Source organism: Globicephala melas, chromosome 8 (genome assembly GCF_963455315.2).
Source record: "Globicephala melas chromosome 8, mGloMel1.2, whole genome shotgun sequence".
NCBI lineage: Eukaryota > Metazoa > Chordata > Mammalia > Artiodactyla > Delphinidae > Globicephala > Globicephala melas.
Window position 1 is genome coordinate 6,228,503 of NC_083321.1, and position 19,402 is coordinate 6,247,904.

The following is a 19,402-nucleotide window of genomic DNA, read 5'->3' on the forward strand; positions in this document are numbered from 1 at the left end:
CCACAACTACTGAAGCCCACGCGCCTAGAGCCTGTGCTCTGCAACAAGAGAAGCCACCACAATGAGAAGCCTGCGCCCCGCAACAAAGAGTAGCCTCCACTCACTGCAACTAGAGAAAGCCCGTGTGCAGCAGCGAAGACCCAATGTAGCCAAAAATTAAATAAATGAATAAATAAATAAATTTATTTTTAAAAATAATAATAATATATTGATATTGGTTTAACAATTGTAACAAATGTACCACACTAACACAAGATGTTAGTAATAGGGGAAACTGGACAATGGAGTGCAAGGGTGAGTATATGGATCTCTATGTATTATTTACTCAACTCTTCTGTAAATCTAAAACAGTACTAAAAATAAAATCTATTATTTATTTTTGAAAACCATGTTGATAATTTTCTCTTAGACTAATCACATTTCATGTATGGATAAAATGTATTATTTGTAAGGTTCGAGTATACACTGCATTTTTCAGTAACGCAGAGACTCTCTATGTAGAGGGACAGCTGCACTTTGTTTTGTTTGGAATTTTGCCAAGACTTGGTCACCCTTTCAGAAAATCACATCACCAATAGCAAACTAGTGGTCTTGGAGTGGCTGGTTCGCCTGTACTGTGTATGCATCCACAGCCATTGCATGAACAGTAGTTTTATAAAGAGGGGCCAGAATCAGACTGCTTCACTGTGCCTGAGCATTAACATATTCAAACACACATTATTTTATTACTAGATACTTCTCTCTAGCCTGGGTAGTACAATTAGGGTATTTTATTGACATTAACTTTTGCATATATAGATAGGTTTTATTACGGATGAATTTCACTGCAGGATAGTAACAAAATATTTTCTCTTAGAAGGATGACTGAGTCTGATTGAGTGGAGAACCCCTCCTTTAAAATGAAATCCACACTCCTTACTCAGCCCTCAGGCCGTTCATAACTAGACCGGCTGTCGCAGAAGCTCTGTCCCCTCCTCCTGCAGTGCCTGCCAAAGGGATCTATTTGTATGTCCCAGAATGTGTCGGCATTCTTATGTCCCTGACCGTGGTACGGGTTGTTCTCTCGGTGAAACGCCTTCATCGTCTTCGCTCACAGCCTCACAAATGCAATGTTCCTTAAACCTCAGTTCTTCATGTACTTCCATGGAAACTTGTGTCACAGCTGTGCCCCCCCCATTAAGTGTATAAATGAATTCATTTTCAAGAAAAAGTATATCTTATAATAAATAGGAAACCAGTAGCCCTAAAATAAGTGGCCCTAAAAATAAAGTAACTATAAAAATAGATAGAATTAACATAAGTTATTAATCTCTATTTAGGTAAATTTGTCAGCAGAAGCCCTGAGGCCAGTTTGTGTGTGTGTGTGTGTGTGTGTGTGTGTGTGAGAGAGAGAGAGAGAGAGAGAGAGAGAGAGAGAGAGAGATTAACAGGTGTTAGAAACATGCTAGCACCGCAGTTGAGACTTTCCCCCTTGTTGTACTCCGAAAGCTTGAAAGCAAACTGAAGAGAGAATAACTTTCTCACTCACTGTAATTTAATGATGTCTCCGTTCTCCCTAAAATCATTTGTATATCACTGCAATCCATTTATTAACCAAACATTTATCAGGCACCTGCTATGTACCGGGCAGTGGCGCTAGATGTTTGCAATAAACAGTAAATCAGGTAAGTAGGGACTTTCCTGGTGGCACAGTGGTTAAGACTCCGCGCTCCCAATGCAGTGGGCCCGGGTTCAATTCCTGGTCAGGGAACTAGATCCCACATGCATGCCACAACTAAGAGTTCACATGCCACAACTAAGGAGCCGGTGAGCCACAACTAAGGAGCCCGCCTGTCACGACTAAGACCCAGTGCAACCAAATAAATAAATATTAAAAAAAAAAAGGTAAGTACAGTCTTTGCTTCACATACTCACAGTTGGCTAGAGAAAAACAAAACAAAACAAAACACAAGAACCTGGAAATGGCCAAAAAATGTCATTACTAATGAAAATAATTTGTGATTTAAAACCTCTTATTTCTCCAGCATCCCCAATACGCATGGCGATTGAAGAGAAGACAAACCCACTCGTAAATTATATGAGTTAGAGAGAATTAATTACAAAAGGGCAATGGTCTATCACCTTTCAAAGTTTTTAACGGAAAAAAGTGGGAAGTGGATGCATCTTAATGTTTGATAAGATGTGAGGTGGGACCGCTGAAAGTTTTTTTTTTTTTTTTAAGCGGCGGTGGTAGGAGGGCACCAGGCGAGGCTAGGGAGCGGGTCTGGGCTCACCGCCGGCTCACTCATTCCTCCGGACCCTTTGCTTAGCCCCTCACTGCTCCGGAGCTCAGCCACACCGCCACCGGGAAACCCGCCTGGAGGCCCCGGTGGGACTCGCCCCTCCGTTGTGCGCCCCAAAGTCCCGGCGCTTCCCCAGGCACCCACTGGAGAAGAAGGGTCCATCTGTTCGTCTGTCTTCCAGACCGGCACCTGCACTTGGCCCTCCCCTCTGCCTCCCGGGGAACCCATCTAGGCGCAGCCCGCCAGGACCGCTGGCGTCAGACGGTCTCTCTGGCTTCCCCCAGCAACGGCCGCTCTCGGATTACACCCTCGGCCGGGGCTTGGCGGGCGCGCGGCGACCCGGCCCCTCGGCGGTCTCCCAAGTTAGCCGGCGCTAGCAGCGCCACGGCACCACCTCCGACTTGGCGGAGCCGGGAGAACACTGAGCCAGGTCAGCTCCACAGCACTCCGCTGCGGGGGTGGGGGGGCACCTTCCCCACTACCTCCCCCCACCCCGCCCGCACTGGTCCGGGCCAGGCGCCCGCAGAGAGGGGAGGCGGCGGGGGAATCTTCCCGGGCCACCGCCTCTTGGGCGGCACGGGGTGCGTTGGGGTCCGGGGACGGCACGGTCGGGCCGGGGTCAGACGCGGGAGTCTGGAGTCCCCAGTCCTGAGGTCGGGAGGGGTGGTGCGACCCTCTGTCCCCGCCCCGGGGGCGGAGCCGAGGTCGGAGCCTGCGGAGCCTGAGACTAGGCGAAATCGGCCCGAGGCTCCCTGCCCGGCTCCAGCCTCCCCCTACCCCGCTCCAGACTCGGGGAGACCCGACCCCCCCTTCCCCTGTCCACCACCTGCAAGACCTAGCCTCCTGGGTCCCCGGCTCGGCCCACGGGCCCCGGAGCAGGTGCAGGTGCGGCTTCCCCATCTCTCTCCCACCCGGGCGCATCCCGCTGGGCGGCCATGGCGCGAGGAGACGCCCCGCAGGACAGGCGAGTTGGGGACCGGATGGGGTGCGTATGGGGATCCGGTGGCCGTGGGCAGCTCAGACCCGCTCCCTTCGGGCTCTCCAAAGCGCAAAGCAGACCAGCTGGAACTACAATTCCCGTCAGCCGCCTCCCTCGGGTGCCTGAGCCTGGGTGATGGGGGTTGTAGTCCGCTCTCTGGAGGAGCTGCCCTGGGAGGTGGGAGGGGCCGCCGAAGCGGGACGTCCTCCGGGTGACCTTCTCAATGATCCTCACAGCTACCACCTGGTCGGGATCAGCTTCTTCATCCTGGGGCTGGGCACCCTCCTTCCCTGGAACTTCTTCATCACAGCCATCCCGGTGAGACTCATGGCTGGAGTGACAGCCCCACGGTCACAACCACCGTCCGTCCCTCCAGCTGCCTTTCCCCACCACGCCGCCTTTGATTCCACATTACGTCCGTTTGTCGGCTGAGGCAGGATCCTCAGAGAGGGGAGGTGCCTCTCTCATGGCTAGGACGAACAAGCTTTGAGGGATGCCCAGATCCTAGAGGGGCAAGGCCACCAGGTCAGGGGATCCTGTGGAACCAGCAAGGAGCTACCCACCTACTTCCCCTGTTTGTCATTATTCCTTGCTAGTCACTCAAAAATTGGGTTATCCAAGCCTTTGGTTTTCTTTGAAATAGCATGAATTACATTCATTCATCCAACAAATAGTTAATGTACACCTAGAATTCCTGGCACTGGGGGTACAGAAGGAAACATAGCAGAGGAAGGTTTCATCCTCACGGAGCTTACATTCTTTCAAGGGAAGGCAGGAATGTGGGGCTGGTGTTCTCCTTGGGACTGGGTTATTCTTATATATTAAATGCAACAACTTTCCAGATGCCTCTTTAGTGCCTGGCTCTGTGCTGGGCCCTGGAGACCCAGAGATGAATCAGCCCATGGTCTTGAGAGCAAGATGGGTGCATAAGAAGTATAAATAATGTAACATGACACGTGCCATCCCAGGCTTGGAGCAGAGCCCTGTGGGTCCCCAGGGGAGGGAGCAATTCCTTCTGCTTAACGGAAGAGGTGATTTGTAACTTGGGTAAAGCATTTGTGTTGGGGGAGGGGAGTGGTAGGAGGGGAGAGGGCACTCCAGGCAGAGACAGCAGCCTTGCAAAGACACCGAGAGGCAGGAGAGTACCAGCTTATTCAGAGAAAGGGCCAGAGCTTGGGGTGACTGGAGCTTAGCAGGACGGAACAGGAAATGGGGCCCAAAAGGGAGACCAGGGTCTGGTTCTGAAGGGGCCCAAATGCTGTTCCAAAACCTTGGGGCTTTGCCTTGCAGGCAACAGGGAGCCATGGACGGGGAGCAGGGGAGTTAAGCAGAGTCGTGGCAGGATGTGTGTTCCAGAGAGAAAGCAGTTGGTCAGCACCTGGGCCAGAGCCTGGCTTACAGTAGGAGCTCCATAAGTACTGGGGAACCTGGAAGCTGCTGCAGGAGTGGGGGTGGGGGCTGGAGCCAGGGCACAGGACAGGAGGGGTGATCCAGAGATGGAGCAAAGCCCAAGTTGGGGGTTCTTAGTGCTTGGGCTCGGTCCCAGACTTCAGCCGTTCAATTCAATGCACGTTCATCGAGCTCCAACTGTGTGCCAGGTGCTGGGGACGGTGCAAAGACAGAGAGTCAGTCCCGCAGAAGTTAACGGAGCAATCCCAAGCATGGGAGGAGGCAGAGGGAGAAGGCTGGGGGGTTCCTGAGGGTAGGTTGTAGGGTGACCCTGTACCCCACTCCCCTGGCATCCTGGCAGTACTTCCAGGGGCGTCTGGCAGGGGCCAACGGCACCACTGAGACCCTGGGCACCAACCACATGAGCCCTGCAGATACCTTCAACTTCAACAACTGGGTGACACTGCTGTCCCAGCTGCCTCTGCTGCTCTTCACACTCCTCAACTCCTTCCTGTACCAGTGGTGAGAAGCCCTGCCCCTTGGGCTCAATGCCAGGCCATCCCTCTGTTGTCCCTTCCCCGCCTTTGCTGAGGCAGCTCCATCTGGGCCCAGGGAAGACCTCCCATGCTTCCTCCCCTCCCCCCTGCATCTCTCCCCAGCCCCCACTGTCCAGCCCTGGGATGAGACTCTTGCCCCCTCCCCTCACCTGGCCTGGGCCCAGCGATGCCCACGCTGCCCTCCTCCGTTCTGAGCAGCATCTCTGAGACTGTGCGGATTCTGGGCAGCCTGCTGGTCATCCTGCTGCTCTTTACCCTGACGGCGGTGTTGGTCAAGGTGGACATGAGCCCCGAGCCCTTCTTCTCCATCACCATGGCCTCTGTCTGGTTCATCAACTGTGAGCACCACTGTCCTTCCCCATCTCCCCACCCAGCCTCCCAGGGCTTCAGCCCAGCCTCTTCTTTTTACTGAAAGGGCCCAAGGTATCCAAGAAGGGAAGACAGCAGTAGCATCACCCATATCCCTGATGAGAAACTGAGGCCCAGTGGGGAAGAAAAGTCACTCATCCAAGGCCCCACAGTGACCTAAGAGCAGGTCTCCTGGCCCCTAGCCCCTCACACCTAGGGCTGCACCTCGGAGGAGGGATGAATGTGGGGTGTTACCTCGGAACATGCCTACCCAACCTAGTCCGGAGTCCCCTAGGCACCCTGCCAACACCTCCTCCAGGGAGTCCCCAAGGCCTACCTAGTTGAGCAGCGGCCCCCAATCCTGTCCCTCCACAGCCTTCTGTGCGGTTCTGCAGGGCAGCCTCTTTGGGCAACTGGGCACCATGCCTTCCACGTACAGCACCCTCTTCCTCAGCGGGCAGGGCCTGGCTGGGATCTTCGCTGCTCTTGCCATGCTCATGTCCATGGCCAGTGAGTAGACTTGGGTGGCTGGAGGGCAGGGGTGGCCTCTGGGAATCTGGGGAGCAGAGAGAATGTGCCAAGAGCAGGATGCCTTGGGCTTTGGTGGAGATGGAGGTGATGGGGTGATGGGGGAGCTGGGGATTGGGTTTGGGGCTCTTGAGTTATACAATGAGAGAATGACTAGGTGAGGATTGGGTTAACTTGGGGCCAGGGGCAGGATCCCTGAGGCCAGCACTGGCATGTGGCAGTAGGCTGAGGTTGAGGGAAGGGGGCACAGGTTTGGGATTCAGATAGACTTGGGTTTGAATCCCGGTTCCACTGCTCCCTAGCTGGGGGCATTGGCTGGCCCTTACCTGTGTCAGGTTCCCCACCTGAATGATTATTATAGCTCCATCCTCAGATTGTAAGGAGCATGCAGTAATAATGAGCACATAGTAGGTGCTCAACAAAAATGACACATGGGGAAGAGCGAGAGGAGTGAAGGGCTGGGCTGGGGCCCCCGGCACAAGGGTCCTGAATCTGTTAGTGGGAGGAGTGGAAGATGCCGGGAGGTGAATCTGAGACATGCATAATGCGAAGCAGGAAAAGAGTTGCTAGCCCTGCGGGAGCTGGTGGACCAGCCACCTCCCTTCTGCAGCTGAAGTTTCTGCACAGGTGGCGTGGATGCCCAGACCTCCGCCCTGGGGTACTTCATCACGCCCTGCGTGGGCATCCTCATGTCCATCGTGTGTTACCTGAGCCTGCCCCACCTGGTGAGCCTGGTATTGGGCTCAAGGCCCACTTCAGAGCATCACAGATACAGCTCTGAGTCTGAGGCCCTGAGAGAGGCCAAAGGAGGCAGAGGGGACCTGGGCCCAGCCCTGATCCCCAAAGGAGTCAGCCACTGGGGGACCCCAGCCTCTAAGTCAACAGGGTGGGGAGGGATCCAGGCACTTCAGCCAAGCCAGGCAGGGACAACGCTTTCCTTCTGCAGAAGTTTGCCCGCTACTACCTGGCCAAGAAACCATCAAAGGCACAAGGTCAAGAGCTGGAGACCAAAGCTGAGCTCCTCAAGCCTGGTGAGCCCGGGACCCTGCCAGGGAGGTGGAGGTCCCAGCAGAGGCTAGAGCCACCACCACAGGGAAGCATTTCCCCTCCGTCCCCAACTAGAACCCTCATCCCTAGTAGCCTCGTGTAATCAGAGGCAGAAGATCTTGAAGGGAAGTCAATGGGCTTAAAGTCATCCCTTTGCCCTCTGGGCCTCAGTTTCCTCCTCTATAAAATGGGGAGGCAGTAGAGCTTCAGGCATACAAGTTCTAGATCCTAGTGTGTCTGAGTTTGAATTCTAGCTTCATAACACCCAAGCTGTGTGACCTTAGTCAAGTCATGTAACCCCTCTGAGCCTCAGTTTCTTTATTTGTAAAGCAATGGCAGTGAAATAATCCATTTAAGGTGCTTAACTCTGCCAGGCACAAGTGTGGGCTTAATAAATAGTAGCTCGGCATCTTTCCATTGTTAATTCTTTGCCTGCACCCTGGGCTGGTGGAGGGTCACTTGTTTTAATTGCTTGGAATCTCCTTCCCTCGGGCCTGGTTGTCACAAGTGTGGGTCACAGGCATGACCCTGCCCTCCCCTCTTGCCCCAGATGAGAAGAACGGGATTCCCAACAGCCCCCAAAGGGCAGTGCTGACTCTGGACCTTGACCCTGAGAAGGAGACAGAGATGGAGCCAGAGGAACCCCAGAAGCCAGGGAAACCTTCAGTTTTCATTGTCTTCCAGAAGGTTTGGCTTGGATATAGCCCCCAACCACCACCCCTGGGGAAGAGAGGGCTGCTCTCTCCAGCCGTCCCCAGAGACTCTTAGAATGCGCTGAGGCCTGTACTCACCTGGTCCACCCAAGGTGACAGGGTCATGGTGGATCAGAGACATGCTGGGCCAGGCCCCAGTGCCCTGTTCCTGGGCCAGGGCTTGAGCAGGAGGGTTTGGCTGCGTGTTGGGCTCTGGGTCTGCCTGCCTGCTCACACCCTTGCCTCCGACCCCCAGATCTGGCTGACGGCGCTGTGCCTCGTGTTGGTCTTCACAGTCACCCTGTCCGTCTTCCCAGCCATCACAGCCATGGTGACCAGCTCCACCAGCCCTGGGAAGTGGAGTGAGTGCTGGGAAGCGGAAGAGGACAGGGCAGTGGGAATGAAGGGCAGAGAGGGAAGAGGGCAGCCAGGACCAGGATAAGCCCTCTCTCCCTCCCAGGTCAGTTCTTCAACCCCATCTGCTGCTTCCTTCTCTTCAACGTCATGGACTGTCTGGGACGGAGCCTGACTTCTTACTTCCTGTGGGTGAGCACACCTAGGCTGGGGTGATCTGACGGTTTGGGGAAGCAGTCGGGGATCAGAGGGTGTGAAAGAGCATAGAAAGGTGATGTCCCAACAGTCCCACTGGTCTGGGTCTGGTAATGGAACAGCTGGCTGGTTTAGCAGTGAGCACCTGGCCCCTGGAGATATGCAAGCCAGGGCTTAGACTGTGAACTCTTTGAAAGCAGAAGCCTTGTCCAATTGACCTGTGTCTCCAGCATCCAGCCTAGGGCCCAGGCCCTGGTGCTTAGAGGCGGTTATGTGGAGTTTCCTGCACCACGTGGGAGGTCAGACAAGATTCCTAGTATTTAGATTGCTTTTAGCCAAGATGCTGCTTCTTTACATGAAAACTTCCAAGGACATACAACAAACAAAGTAGATCAAAGAGCAGCTGCTCTGGGAATTCCCCAGCAGTCCAGTGGTTAGGACTCCGAGCTCTCACTGCCAAGGGCCCATGTTCAATCCCTGGTCGGGGAACTAAGATCCCACAAGCTGTGCATCCAAGCCAGGACAGGGCCTGGATCCCCAGCTTCCAAACCCATCTTCCCCAAAGGGGTCTTTGGAACCCAGGGGTGATCAGAGCCACCGACGTTGAAAACCGAAGATGCTTGTCTAGTTCTGCCGTGGAGAGAGCACGAACTGGAGCTCAGGAGAGGCAAAGTCTAGCCCCAGGCTGGTCCTTGATTGCTGGGTGGCCTTGGCCCAGCCGCTCGCTCTCCAGAGGCCCAAGTGCTCGGTCCTCACTGGCACACATGGAGTAGGTCAGGGGAAGTGATAGTTGAGTCTATCTGGGGTGTCCCCGGAGCAGAGACCCTGCTCCCAGGGACCACCCTCACCCCAACCTTCTGCCGCAGCCAGACAAAGACAGCCGGCTGCTGCCCCTGCTGGTCTGCCTGCGCGTCCTGTTTGTGCCACTCTTCATGCTGTGCCACGTGCCCAAGAGGTCCCGGTTGCCCATCCTCTTCCCACAGGACGCCTACTTCATCACTTTCATGCTGCTTTTTGCTGTTTCAAATGGTTACCTGGTGTCCCTCACCATGTGCCTGGCGCCCAGGTCTGGGGGATGGGAAGGTGGGGGGGAGGGCCTGGGAGCAGGGAGGTGGGCTAGCTCTTTGAGGGGCCTCACTGGTGCCACCTGTCAGGTCAGGCTTTAACTGCTGAGCCGGTCCCAGGCCAAGAGCTGGGGAGAGGAGGACTTGGCTGGGGAGGTTCCTTCCCAGTAAAGTAGCCCAGGCACTGATTTTGGGGCCTCCTCTCTGGTCCTCAGTTTCGCCATCTGTGAAATAAATGGGTTGGACTGTCATTCCTTAGGGCCCAGCTACTCCCCCAAATTCTCAGTTGCAAGGGAGCTAAGGTTTTGATCACAAGCAGAGTTCCTGGGCTATTTACTCTAGGGAAAATGGAGTTGAGAATCCGGGGAGAGCAGAGGTGACCGGGAGGACCAGGTAGGGGACATTTTGCCAGGAAGGAAGGCAGTTGCATCTAGGCCCCTGGGGCGTGAGAGATGTCTATGTCCAGTGGCCCCATTTTACAGATCAGGAAACTGGAGTCCAGAGAGAAGGGCCTAATTATAGCGACCAGAGGTTGGGTCAGCCCAGACTAGAACTCAGGCGTCCTGTTGTTAGGAGGGCGGAGGGCACAGGGCTGGGTCCAGGTTGGGCCTGACATTTTCTAAGAGCTCCTACTCCTGTGTGTTCTAGGCAGGTGCTGCCACATGAGAGGGAGGTGGCCGGCACCCTCATGACCTTCTTCCTGGCTCTGGGGCTCTCCTGTGGAGCCTCGCTCTCCTTCCTCCTCAAGGCGCTGCTCTGAAGTGCTCCGTCCAGGTCTCTCCCAGCATCTTCTCTTCGGAGCTGAAACCCAGCACAGGGGGAATGGTGGGCCAGGCTCAAGCCTCGGCTGGGCTGGGGCCCCGCGGTCCGAGGGTCCCAGGAAGAGGCGGGTGCTGCTCTCTTTCCTGGGCTGGTGGCCACCTCGGGTGCTGCAAGGAAGAATTCACCACCTGCCATTCTAACCCTCCCCAGGAGTGGAGTTGACGCAGAGACAGACTATCTAGATGCACACAGACCTCACTGAAAGGATGATGATCAGGAAAAAGAGGGCCGAGGACAATGGCCCTTCCTCACCACCAGGAGTGCATTTGTTAATCGTGAGAAACTCACTGGCCAAGTGCTGGGGCTCAGAGGCCACAGGTGGGAACTTGCCAACTGTGTGGCTCGTGTGGCCGCAGCTTCAGATTCAGAGTGGGAGTGGGGACCAGCCCTGGACAGGAGCTCCTCTTCTCTCCAGGCCTCAGTGACACCATGGTCAAGTCTCCTGGACTCCAGAACAGAGGATTCCAGGGAAGTTGAGGGGACAGGGAGAAGGAGTTCAGGATCTGAGGGTGCTCGAAGGACCCTCTGGGCCTCAAACAGGGTTTTCGTCGCCAGCATTTACTGTGTCCACTCCCCAGAGCCCAGCTGGGCCTGGGTCGCAGAACTGCAGTTAGCCTGCATGTGTGCGCCGCACTTTACAGTTTGCAAAGCTCTTCTGCACCCGCTGTCTCACTGAAGCCACACTGAGGCCCTTGGAGGGAGGCCAGCAGGGATTGTGCTCCCCTCTGTACAGGTGAGGGAACCGAGTCCCAGGGGGAAGTGACCAGTTCTTGGCAGAGCCAGGACCCAGCCCCCACCTCCCTGTAGGTGCTGTTCTTCCTGCCCACGGCCTGCTTCCCTTTTCCTTGAGGGGCTCAAGGCGAGAGCCCTAAGCACTTACTCCACCTTTTTGCTTGTTTTTTCTCTCTGACCCTGCTCCTGGGTCTAATAATAACCTTCTCCATTTGTACAATGAATTCACTTTCCAAAGTGCTTTCAGCTCTATTGGCTTTGATGAGCTGGGTGGGGTGGGGATGATTGTACCCACTTGACAGATGGGATGACCAAGGCCCTGAGAGTGGCAGGGATTTGTGGGCATCCCTGCGCTGGGCCCTCTTGACCACATCATGGCTCAGGGGTACTGGCCTGCAAGGAGCCCTGTGCTCCCGGGCAGAGTGCCTGGCCGCATGGATGACTATCGCTCTCTCCCCCACCGGTGTCCTCTGCTTCCCCACAGCGAAGGAGTTGTGACCCTCCTCCCAAGGCCATGGGAAATAGAATGTAACTTGTGATGGGGCTTGTGAGGACACTGCAGAATGTGTAATATGAAACTCTTAGAAGAGGGGGCCAGTGATCTCAACTGGGAAGTTGGGGCAAGCATCCCTGAGGAGGTGTCCCCTGAGCTGGGCCTTGAGGGATGAATATGAGCTTGCTGGGCTGAGGTAGGGGAGGGGCATCCCAGGAGAGGTACCAGAAAATGTGGAAGGCATGGACACGGAATATTCAGGGAACAGTGGGGACTTCTGGCGACAGGTCACGGGGGAGCGGAAACTCCTAGGGTGTGAGGAAAGGGACGGGAGAGGATGAGGCTGGGGCAGTGGGCTGGGGACAAACGCTGAAGGGCCTTAGGCCTGAGGCCTAACCAGGGGATTAGAGAGAGGAGAAGGCACACAGAAGAGAAGGCTGCTGCCTCTACAGAGGCCGTTTAACTTGGTGGTTAAGTGCATGTGCCCTGACCCACAGTCCTGGGTTCGAAGCCAGGCCCTTTCCCAGCAGTGGGAACTGGGATTCCTGGAGACTGCAGTCCTGGAGAAAGCACTGGAGTACAGACTGACATTTACTAAATGGTAGTTGTAGTTCTGGGATTATTTTGTGCAGACCACTAGACCTAGCTGTACCCTTTGGCTGGGACTGGTGGGAGCAGGACCCCAGTACTTCCTAGGTCCCCTTCTCCTTCTCTACCTTCAGAGACTGTTGTCTGTTGTACCCAAAAGCTCCCTAGACCTGCCAGACCCAGCCACCCTGGGGAACCCAGTGGTACTGGTCCGCGTTCAGCCGGGTTGGGCTGAGCAGTGGACGATGGGCCCAGAAAGATATCCTTATGATGTCACAACATGGAATTCCTTCTTCCTGTCCTCCTTCCCCGTGTACCTAGCCCAACTTTCCCATCAGATCAGGATGCAGCTGGTTTTGATGTTAGAAAAATTCTTGGGCTGATGGGCTACACTTGGCTCATCCCTCTCCTGATGCCCAGCCCCCCTGGCCACCGCCACATCCCCAGCCTGACACAGCTCTGCCAACAGGCCCAGGTTCCCTCAGAAGCAGCCAGTGTCCATGAGCAAACAGTTGGAGAGGGCTCTGTGTGGAGGGCACTGAGACAGGCTTGGTGGAGGGACACAAACATTGCAAGGTCAGTCCTTATCCTCCAGTTGCTCACCTTTTTATGAGGAGGACACCTGCTGGTTTGTAAATTGATTCAGCTCTCCAATTAAAAGTCAAAGATTGTCAGAATGGATTTGAAAATGATTCAACTATATGCTTGCTATCTACCAGAAACTCACTTTAGAGCCAAAACCACAAATAGGTTGAAAGTTAAAGAATGGAAAAAGATATTCTATGTAAACAGTAACCAAGACAGTTGGGGTGGATATACTAATATCAGAAAAAATAGGCTTTAATTAAAAAATCATTGAAGAGACAAAGAGGGATATTATATATTCGTAAAAGCGTAACTCCATCAAGAAGATATAATAATTATAAACATATACACACCTAACAACAAAGTCCTAAAAACTATGAAGCCAAAATCGACAAAATTGAAGGAGAAACAGACATCTCTACAATGATAGAGACTTCAGGATCCCACTTTCAATAAACGATAGAACAACTAGACAGAAGATCAACAAGGAAACAGGACTTGAACACACTCCAAACCAAACAGGCCAGACATACACACAACACTCTACCTAAAAACAGCAGAATATACCTTCTTCCCAAGTGCACACGGAACATTCTCCAGGGAAGATCATATATTAGCTCACAAAACAAAGTTGCAATAATTTTTTAAAAATATTTATTTAAAAAAAATATATATTTATTTAGGGGCTTCCCTGGTGGCACAGTGGTTGAGAGTCCACCTGCCGATGCAGGGGACACAGGTTCGTGCCCCAGTCCGGGAAGATCCCACATGCCGCGGAGCAGCTGGGCCCATGAGCCATGGCCGCTGAACCTGCGCGTCCGGAGCCTGTGCTCCGCAACGGGAGAGGCCACAACAGTGAGAGGCCCTCATACCGCAAAAAAAAAAAAAAAAAAAAAATTATTTAGGCTGCACCAGGTCTAAGTTGTGGCATGCAGGATCTTTAGTTGCGGCACGCAGACTCCTTAGTTGCGGCATGCATGCAGGACCTAGTTCTCCGACCAGGGATTCAATCCGGGCCCCCCGGAATTGGGAGCGTGGAGTCTTACCCACTGGACCACCAGGAAAGTCCCTGCAATAATTTTTAAAAGAGTAAAATCACACAAGGTATCTTTTCCAATCACAGTGGAACGAAACTAGGAACCAATAATAGAAAAACTGGAAACCTCACAAATATGTGGAAATTAAACAACATGCCCCTAAATAACTAATGGGTTAAAAAAGAAATCAAAAGAGAAATCAGAAAATGCTTTGAGACAAATGGAAATGAAGGTAACATACTAAACTTTATGGGATGCAGCAAGAGCAGTGCTGAGAGGAAACTTGCAGCTGTAAATGCCTCATTAAAAAGGAGGATCTCAAGCAAATTAAACCCAAAACTAGCAGAAGGAAGGAGATGATAAAGATTAGAGTGGGCATGCCACGGAGCAACTAAGCCCGTGAGCCACAACTACTGAGCCCGTGTGTCTAGAGCCTGTGCTCCGCAATAAGAGAAGCCACCGCAATGAGAAGCCTGTGCACCGCAGCAGAGTAGCCCCCACTCACCGCAGCTAGAGAAAGCCCGTGCGCAGCAACGAAGACCCAATGTGGCCAAAAAAAAAAAAAAAAAAGATTACATTGGAGATAAACAAAATGGAATATGAAAAACAACACAGAAAATCAATGAAACCAAAAGTTGGTTCTTTGAAACGGTCAATAAAATTGACACACCTTTGAGTAGACTAAGAAAAAAAGTGAAGACCTGAAAATTACTAAAATCAGAAATCAAAGGGGGTCATTACTATTGATTATACAGAAATAAAAAGCATTATAAGAGAACACTATGAATAACTGTATGCTAACAAATGAGATACCTAGATGAAATGGAAAAATTCCTAGAAACACACAAACTACCAAAAGTAACTCAAGAAGAAATAGAAAATATGGACATATCTATAACAAGGAATGAGATTGAATCAGTAATCAAAAACCTCCCAGGAAACTCCAGGACCAGATGACTTCCCAGGCAAATTCTACCAATCATTTAAAGGATTAACACCAGTCCTCAAACTCTTCAAAAAAATACAAGAGGAGGGAACACTTCCTAAGTCATTCTATGTGACCAGCGTTACCCTGATGCCAAAGCTAGATAAAGACATCACAAGAAAAGAAAACTACAAACTAATATCCCTTAGGAATATAGATGTAAAATTCCTCAACAAAATACTAGCAGACTGAACCCAGCAACATATTAAAAGAATTATACACCATGACCAAGTGGGATTTACTCTAGAATGCAAGGTGTTTCAACCTGCAAAAATCAATCATTGTAATACACCAAATATGAAATGAAGGGGAAAAACCACATGATCATCTCAACTGAGGCAGAAAAAGCATCTGACAAAATCCAACATCCTCTCAAGATAAAAACACTCAACAAACAAGGAATAAATAAGAACTTCCTCAACCTGATAAAGAGTGTTTATGAAAAATCCACAACCAATTTCATGCTTAATGATGAAAGACTGAAGTCTTCCCCCTAAGATCAGGAAAAAGACAAGGCTGCCTGCTTTCACCGTTTCATCTATTCAACTTCGTACTGGACATTCTAGCCAGAACAACTGGGCAAGAAAGAGAAATAAGAGGCATCCAAATTGGAAAGGAAGAAGGAAAATTATCCATAATCACAAGTGATACACACACATACAGAAAATCCTAAAGAATACACACACCGACACATACAATTAGAGCTAATAAATGACTTCAGCAAAGTTGCAGGATTCAAGAATACACAAAATTCAGTTTTATTTCTATACAGACAATTTTGGCATCAATTCTGATGCGTGGTTTTTTTCCCCCCCATACCAAGCAATTCTCTGACACCAGCTAAGTGCTCTACAACACAACTCAGTTCTGACATTGTCTACCTGGAGACAGCATCAGATTCCACAAGCTGGAGCCGCAGAATATAGGTCTCCTGATCACTCTTCAACTCAACAACCTTGGCTCCCTACTGTGTGTGGAGTAGCCGGCGAACACCTTATCCTGACGTTCCAGGTCCTCCCCTGACTGTCCTAAAGCACCTTTCCAAGATTCACAGCGCTCGAACAGTTACTACAATACATATCAAAGTACCTGCCCTTCCCCACAGCCTCTCCTCTTTGAAAGAGTCCATGGAGCAATCATTCCACAAACACTTATCAAGCACCTTCTGTGTACGCTGACTGGTGTTAGATATTCGAGGCCTTCTGCTTAAGTGTGTGTGTGTGTGTGTGTGTGTGTGTGTGTGTGTGTTAGGGAGGCAGGTGTGTGGATACAAACAAGGTCTCTGCCCTGGGACAAGTGCTGGGGGAGGGGAATCAGTGCGCTGAATAGATTAATAATTTAAATGATCAAGCATCACCGCCACTGCCACCGTCAAGTTCCAGTACTTTAGACAGAGCAGCTCCTCCAGGGTGGTTTTCTCTAGTTCCTGCGGAAAACATATTGGCCCCCAATTTAGCATTGGCCAGAATTCCGGTTCTGGTTTTTAGGTGCCACCAAACCCCGGGCCCTCTTTCTAGGGAGAAGGAAAAGCACACCTCCAACCTCCTCCCATAAGGTCCAGGTACCTGGAGTATGAAACGGCCAGGAATGCAGGTTGAACAAAGACAGAAGAGAGGCCCGGTCCGGACGGAACTGGGTCCCACCTCCTGTTCAGTTCTCTTTGACCCGCTGCTCCAGACATCGGGTTGTGAAAATTAAGAATCATCTCCACTGTAAAACACGACCGACGAGGATGGGATTCGAACCCACGCGTGCAAAGCACAATGGATTAGCAGTCCATCGCCTTAACCACTCGGCCACCTCGTCCCACGTGCAGCACTCTTTTCCACATTCCTTTATCTCTCATCTCCGCGCCTCCCGGCACCCTCGCAAGCATTCCTCAGTACAGACGTGATGAGACCTAGAGGAGGGAGAGACGGCGGACAGAAAGGGGCTTTTTGTGTTCCTTTCCGCCTGCCACAGGCGGGAACCCGCGCCATCCTTCACCACTCTGCAGCCAAGCTCTGCCACAATTTCCCCTCCCTAAGTCGGGGACGAGCGCGCCGGGGTTTCAGGACGCGCTTGGTCCAGGAGGTCGCGCACTGACCCGGAGGAGGGGGGGTGCCTGTTTCTGGGAACCCAGCAGGCGCGGCGGAGCGGTGGCGGCCAGTTTCCAGCGTTTACAAAGCGCGCGGCGCGGGCAGAGAATGCAGTAGCTCCTCCCGGCGCACAGGGGGCGAGCTGGCGCGCCCGAGGCCGGCGCGGGCGGGCGGGCGCGGCTGCGCGAGGGGCTCGGCTCGCCTCGGCTCGCTTCGGCCGCGCTCGGCAGGCTGCGGTAAATCCGGGCTTGCGGCGGCAGGCAGAGGCTGCGGCCCGGTGGTCTCTGCTGCGCGCCGCGAGCCCCGAGAGCCATGCAGATGTCCTACGCCATACGGTGCGCCTTCTACCAGCTGCTGCTGGCCGCGCTAATGCTGGTGGCGATGCTGCAGCTGCTCTACCTGTCGCTGCTGTCCGGGCTGCACGGGCAGGAGGAGCAAGACCAATATTTTGAATTCTTTCCCCCGTCCCCGCGGTCGGTGGACCAAGTCAAGGCGCAGCTTCGCACCGCGCTGGCCTCCGGAGGCGTCCTGGACGCTAGCGGCGACTATCGCGTCTACAGGGGCCTACTGAAGACCACCATGGACCCCAACGATGTGATCCTGGCCACTCACGCCAGTGTGGACAACCTGCTGCACCTATCGGGCCTGTTGGAGCGCTGGGAGGGCCCGCTATCCGTGTCGGTGTTCGCCGCCACCAAGGAGGAGGCGCAGCTGGCCACGGTGCTGACCTACGCGCTGAGCAGCCACTGCCCCGATATGCGTGCCAGGGTTGCCATGCACCTTGTGTGCCCCTCACGCTATGAGGCCGCCGTGCCCGACCCCCGGGAGCCAGGGGAGTTTGCCCTGTTGCGGTCCTGCCAGGAGGTCTTTGACAAGCTAGCCAGGGTGGCCCAGCCCGGGATCAATTACGCGCTGGGCACCAATGTCTCCTACCCCAATAACCTGCTGAGGAATCTGGCTCGTGAGGGGGCCAACTATGCCCTGGTAATCGACGTGGACATGGTGCCCAGTGAGGGGCTGTGGAGAGGCCTGCGAGAAATGCTGGATCAGAGCAAGCAGTGGGCGGGCACAGCGCTGGTGGTGCCTGCCTTCGAGATCCGTCGAGCCCGCCGCATGCCCACGAACAAAAACGAGCTGCTGCAGCTCTACCAGGTGGGCGAGGTGCGGCCCTTCTATTATGGGCTGTGCACCCCCTGCCAGGCGCCCACCAACTACTCCCGCTGGGTCAACCTGCCAGAAGAGACCTTGCTGAGGCCTGCCTACGTGGTGCCCTGGCAAGACCCCTGGGAGCCATTCTACGTGGCCGGAGGCAAGGTGCCCAACTTCGACGAGCGCTTTCGGCAGTATGGCTTCAATCGTATCAGCCAGGTGCTCATAAGGGAGAGGGCAGGGGAAATGGGGCAGGATGGATGGTGGGGTCAGGGAGCTATGAGTGGCTCTGGATGGAAAAGAGGCAATGAGGCAGGAGGGATCATAGTTCAGGAGGTGGTTGGATGGTTGGAAGATCCAGGATGCCTCCAGAGGAATGGGAATGCTGGAGCGAGCAGGGATGTCAGTCTCTGCCCTAAGAATGTCATCAAATTTTGCTGACCTGTCTCTTCCCCCACAGGCCTGTGAGCTGCACGTGGCAGGATTCGATTTCGAGGTGTTGAACGAAGGTTTCCTGGTTCATAAGGGCTTCAAAGAAGCTCTGAAATTCCATCCCCAGAAAGAGGCCGAAAATCAGCACAATAAGATCCTTTACCGTCAGTTCAAACAGGAGTTGAAGGCCAAGTACCCTGACTCCCCGCGTCACTGCTGAGCCCTTCCCTCCCCTAGTCTGAGAAGTCTCAGCCTCCTCACTCCTTAGGCCGCGCCTCAGGCCTGACTGGGGTAAGAAATGTCACTCCACTTTACAGTGGTAGCTGTGGTGTTTGAACACTGGACTTGAGTATGGGATGCTGGGATCAAGTCCTAGCTTAACCACTAGTTGTGTGGCCTTGAGCAAATCCCGTTCGCTCTCTGAGCCTCAGTTACCCCATCTGTTAAAGGGAGGTGAGAATACCTACCTCACAGAACTGTTGGGAGGTTCAGATGAGATGCTACATGTGAAAACATTCTGTAAGCTTCGTACAAATGTGAAGTATTATTAATATTATTACAGTATTATTATTGTTGTTATTATTATTGTTATTAACACTCTTGGGTGGGTGGGCTATAGGAGAGCAAAAAGTATGAATGGGGCAGAGCTGAGAAGTCCGAGTACTTAACAAAATGGGCATTTTGGAAAGAAATCAGTTGAAGGCGTTGAATTTAGTTCTTAGCTTTTGGGCAACTTCCTGGTTGTCTTAGGCCTCCGTCTCGGGGGCCCTGGAGAAGGGATGGGTCTGCAGGCTCTGTGCGTGGGAGTCTGAGATCTGGACCTCTGAATAGGCTGGGCTGGGTAATTTGCCTACCGACTACAATGTGTAAATAAATGAGTGTTCACACCTAAAGCTGGCTCCATTACTCTCCTGAACCGGGCGGGGTGGGGGAGCAGGTCGCGGGCTCTCCCCTTTCAAGCCGTGGGTGGTGGCTGCGGACCGAGGCGCGCTGGCTGCAAAGCAAGAAACGCACGAGGGCCTTCCCTGCCTGTTGAAAGCCTGTGTGAATTTCAGTCGGTTGCTAT

At 53.1% G+C, this 19,402-nt stretch overlaps 2 protein-coding genes and 1 non-coding gene across 8 annotated transcripts; 2 read left to right on the forward strand and 1 right to left on the reverse strand.

The window, feature by feature from the left end:
- The first annotated feature begins 2,516 nt into the window (after window positions 1-2,516).
- On the forward strand, window positions 2,517-11,213 carry SLC29A2 (solute carrier family 29 member 2). Of its 6 annotated transcripts, XM_060302901.1 has the most exons (13): window positions 2,523-2,712; window positions 3,070-3,267; window positions 3,498-3,579; window positions 5,012-5,172; window positions 5,406-5,545; window positions 5,931-6,065; window positions 6,711-6,808; window positions 7,030-7,114; window positions 7,681-7,817; window positions 8,079-8,184; window positions 8,283-8,368; window positions 9,238-9,437; window positions 10,084-11,213. In XM_060302901.1, exons 2-13 carry the CDS (start codon window positions 3,218-3,220, stop codon window positions 10,193-10,195), a joined length of 1,392 nt encoding a protein of 463 aa, XP_060158884.1. In that variant the 5' UTR covers window positions 2,523-2,712; window positions 3,070-3,217; the 3' UTR covers window positions 10,196-11,213. The 6 variants fall into 6 exon arrangements, with proteins under 6 accessions (XP_060158885.1, XP_060158884.1, XP_060158883.1 ...); XM_060302902.1 differs by having other exon boundaries at window positions 2,517-3,267; window positions 9,242-9,437; XM_060302900.1 differs by having other exon boundaries at window positions 2,523-3,267.
- Window positions 11,214-16,401: 5,188 nt separating this feature from the next.
- TRNAS-GCU (transfer RNA serine (anticodon GCU)) lies at window positions 16,402-16,483 on the reverse strand. Its single transcript has one exon. It is a non-coding gene; the product is annotated as a tRNA-Ser (tRNA).
- A 474-nt stretch (window positions 16,484-16,957) lies between these two features.
- On the forward strand, window positions 16,958-19,229 carry B4GAT1 (beta-1,4-glucuronyltransferase 1). Its single transcript, XM_030833516.2, has 2 exons — window positions 16,958-18,123; window positions 18,365-19,229. The coding sequence occupies exons 1-2, from the start codon at window positions 17,068-17,070 to the stop codon at window positions 18,554-18,556; spliced, it is 1,248 nt and encodes a 415-aa protein (XP_030689376.1). The 5' UTR covers window positions 16,958-17,067; the 3' UTR covers window positions 18,557-19,229.
- Window positions 19,230-19,402: the final 173 nt, after the last annotated feature.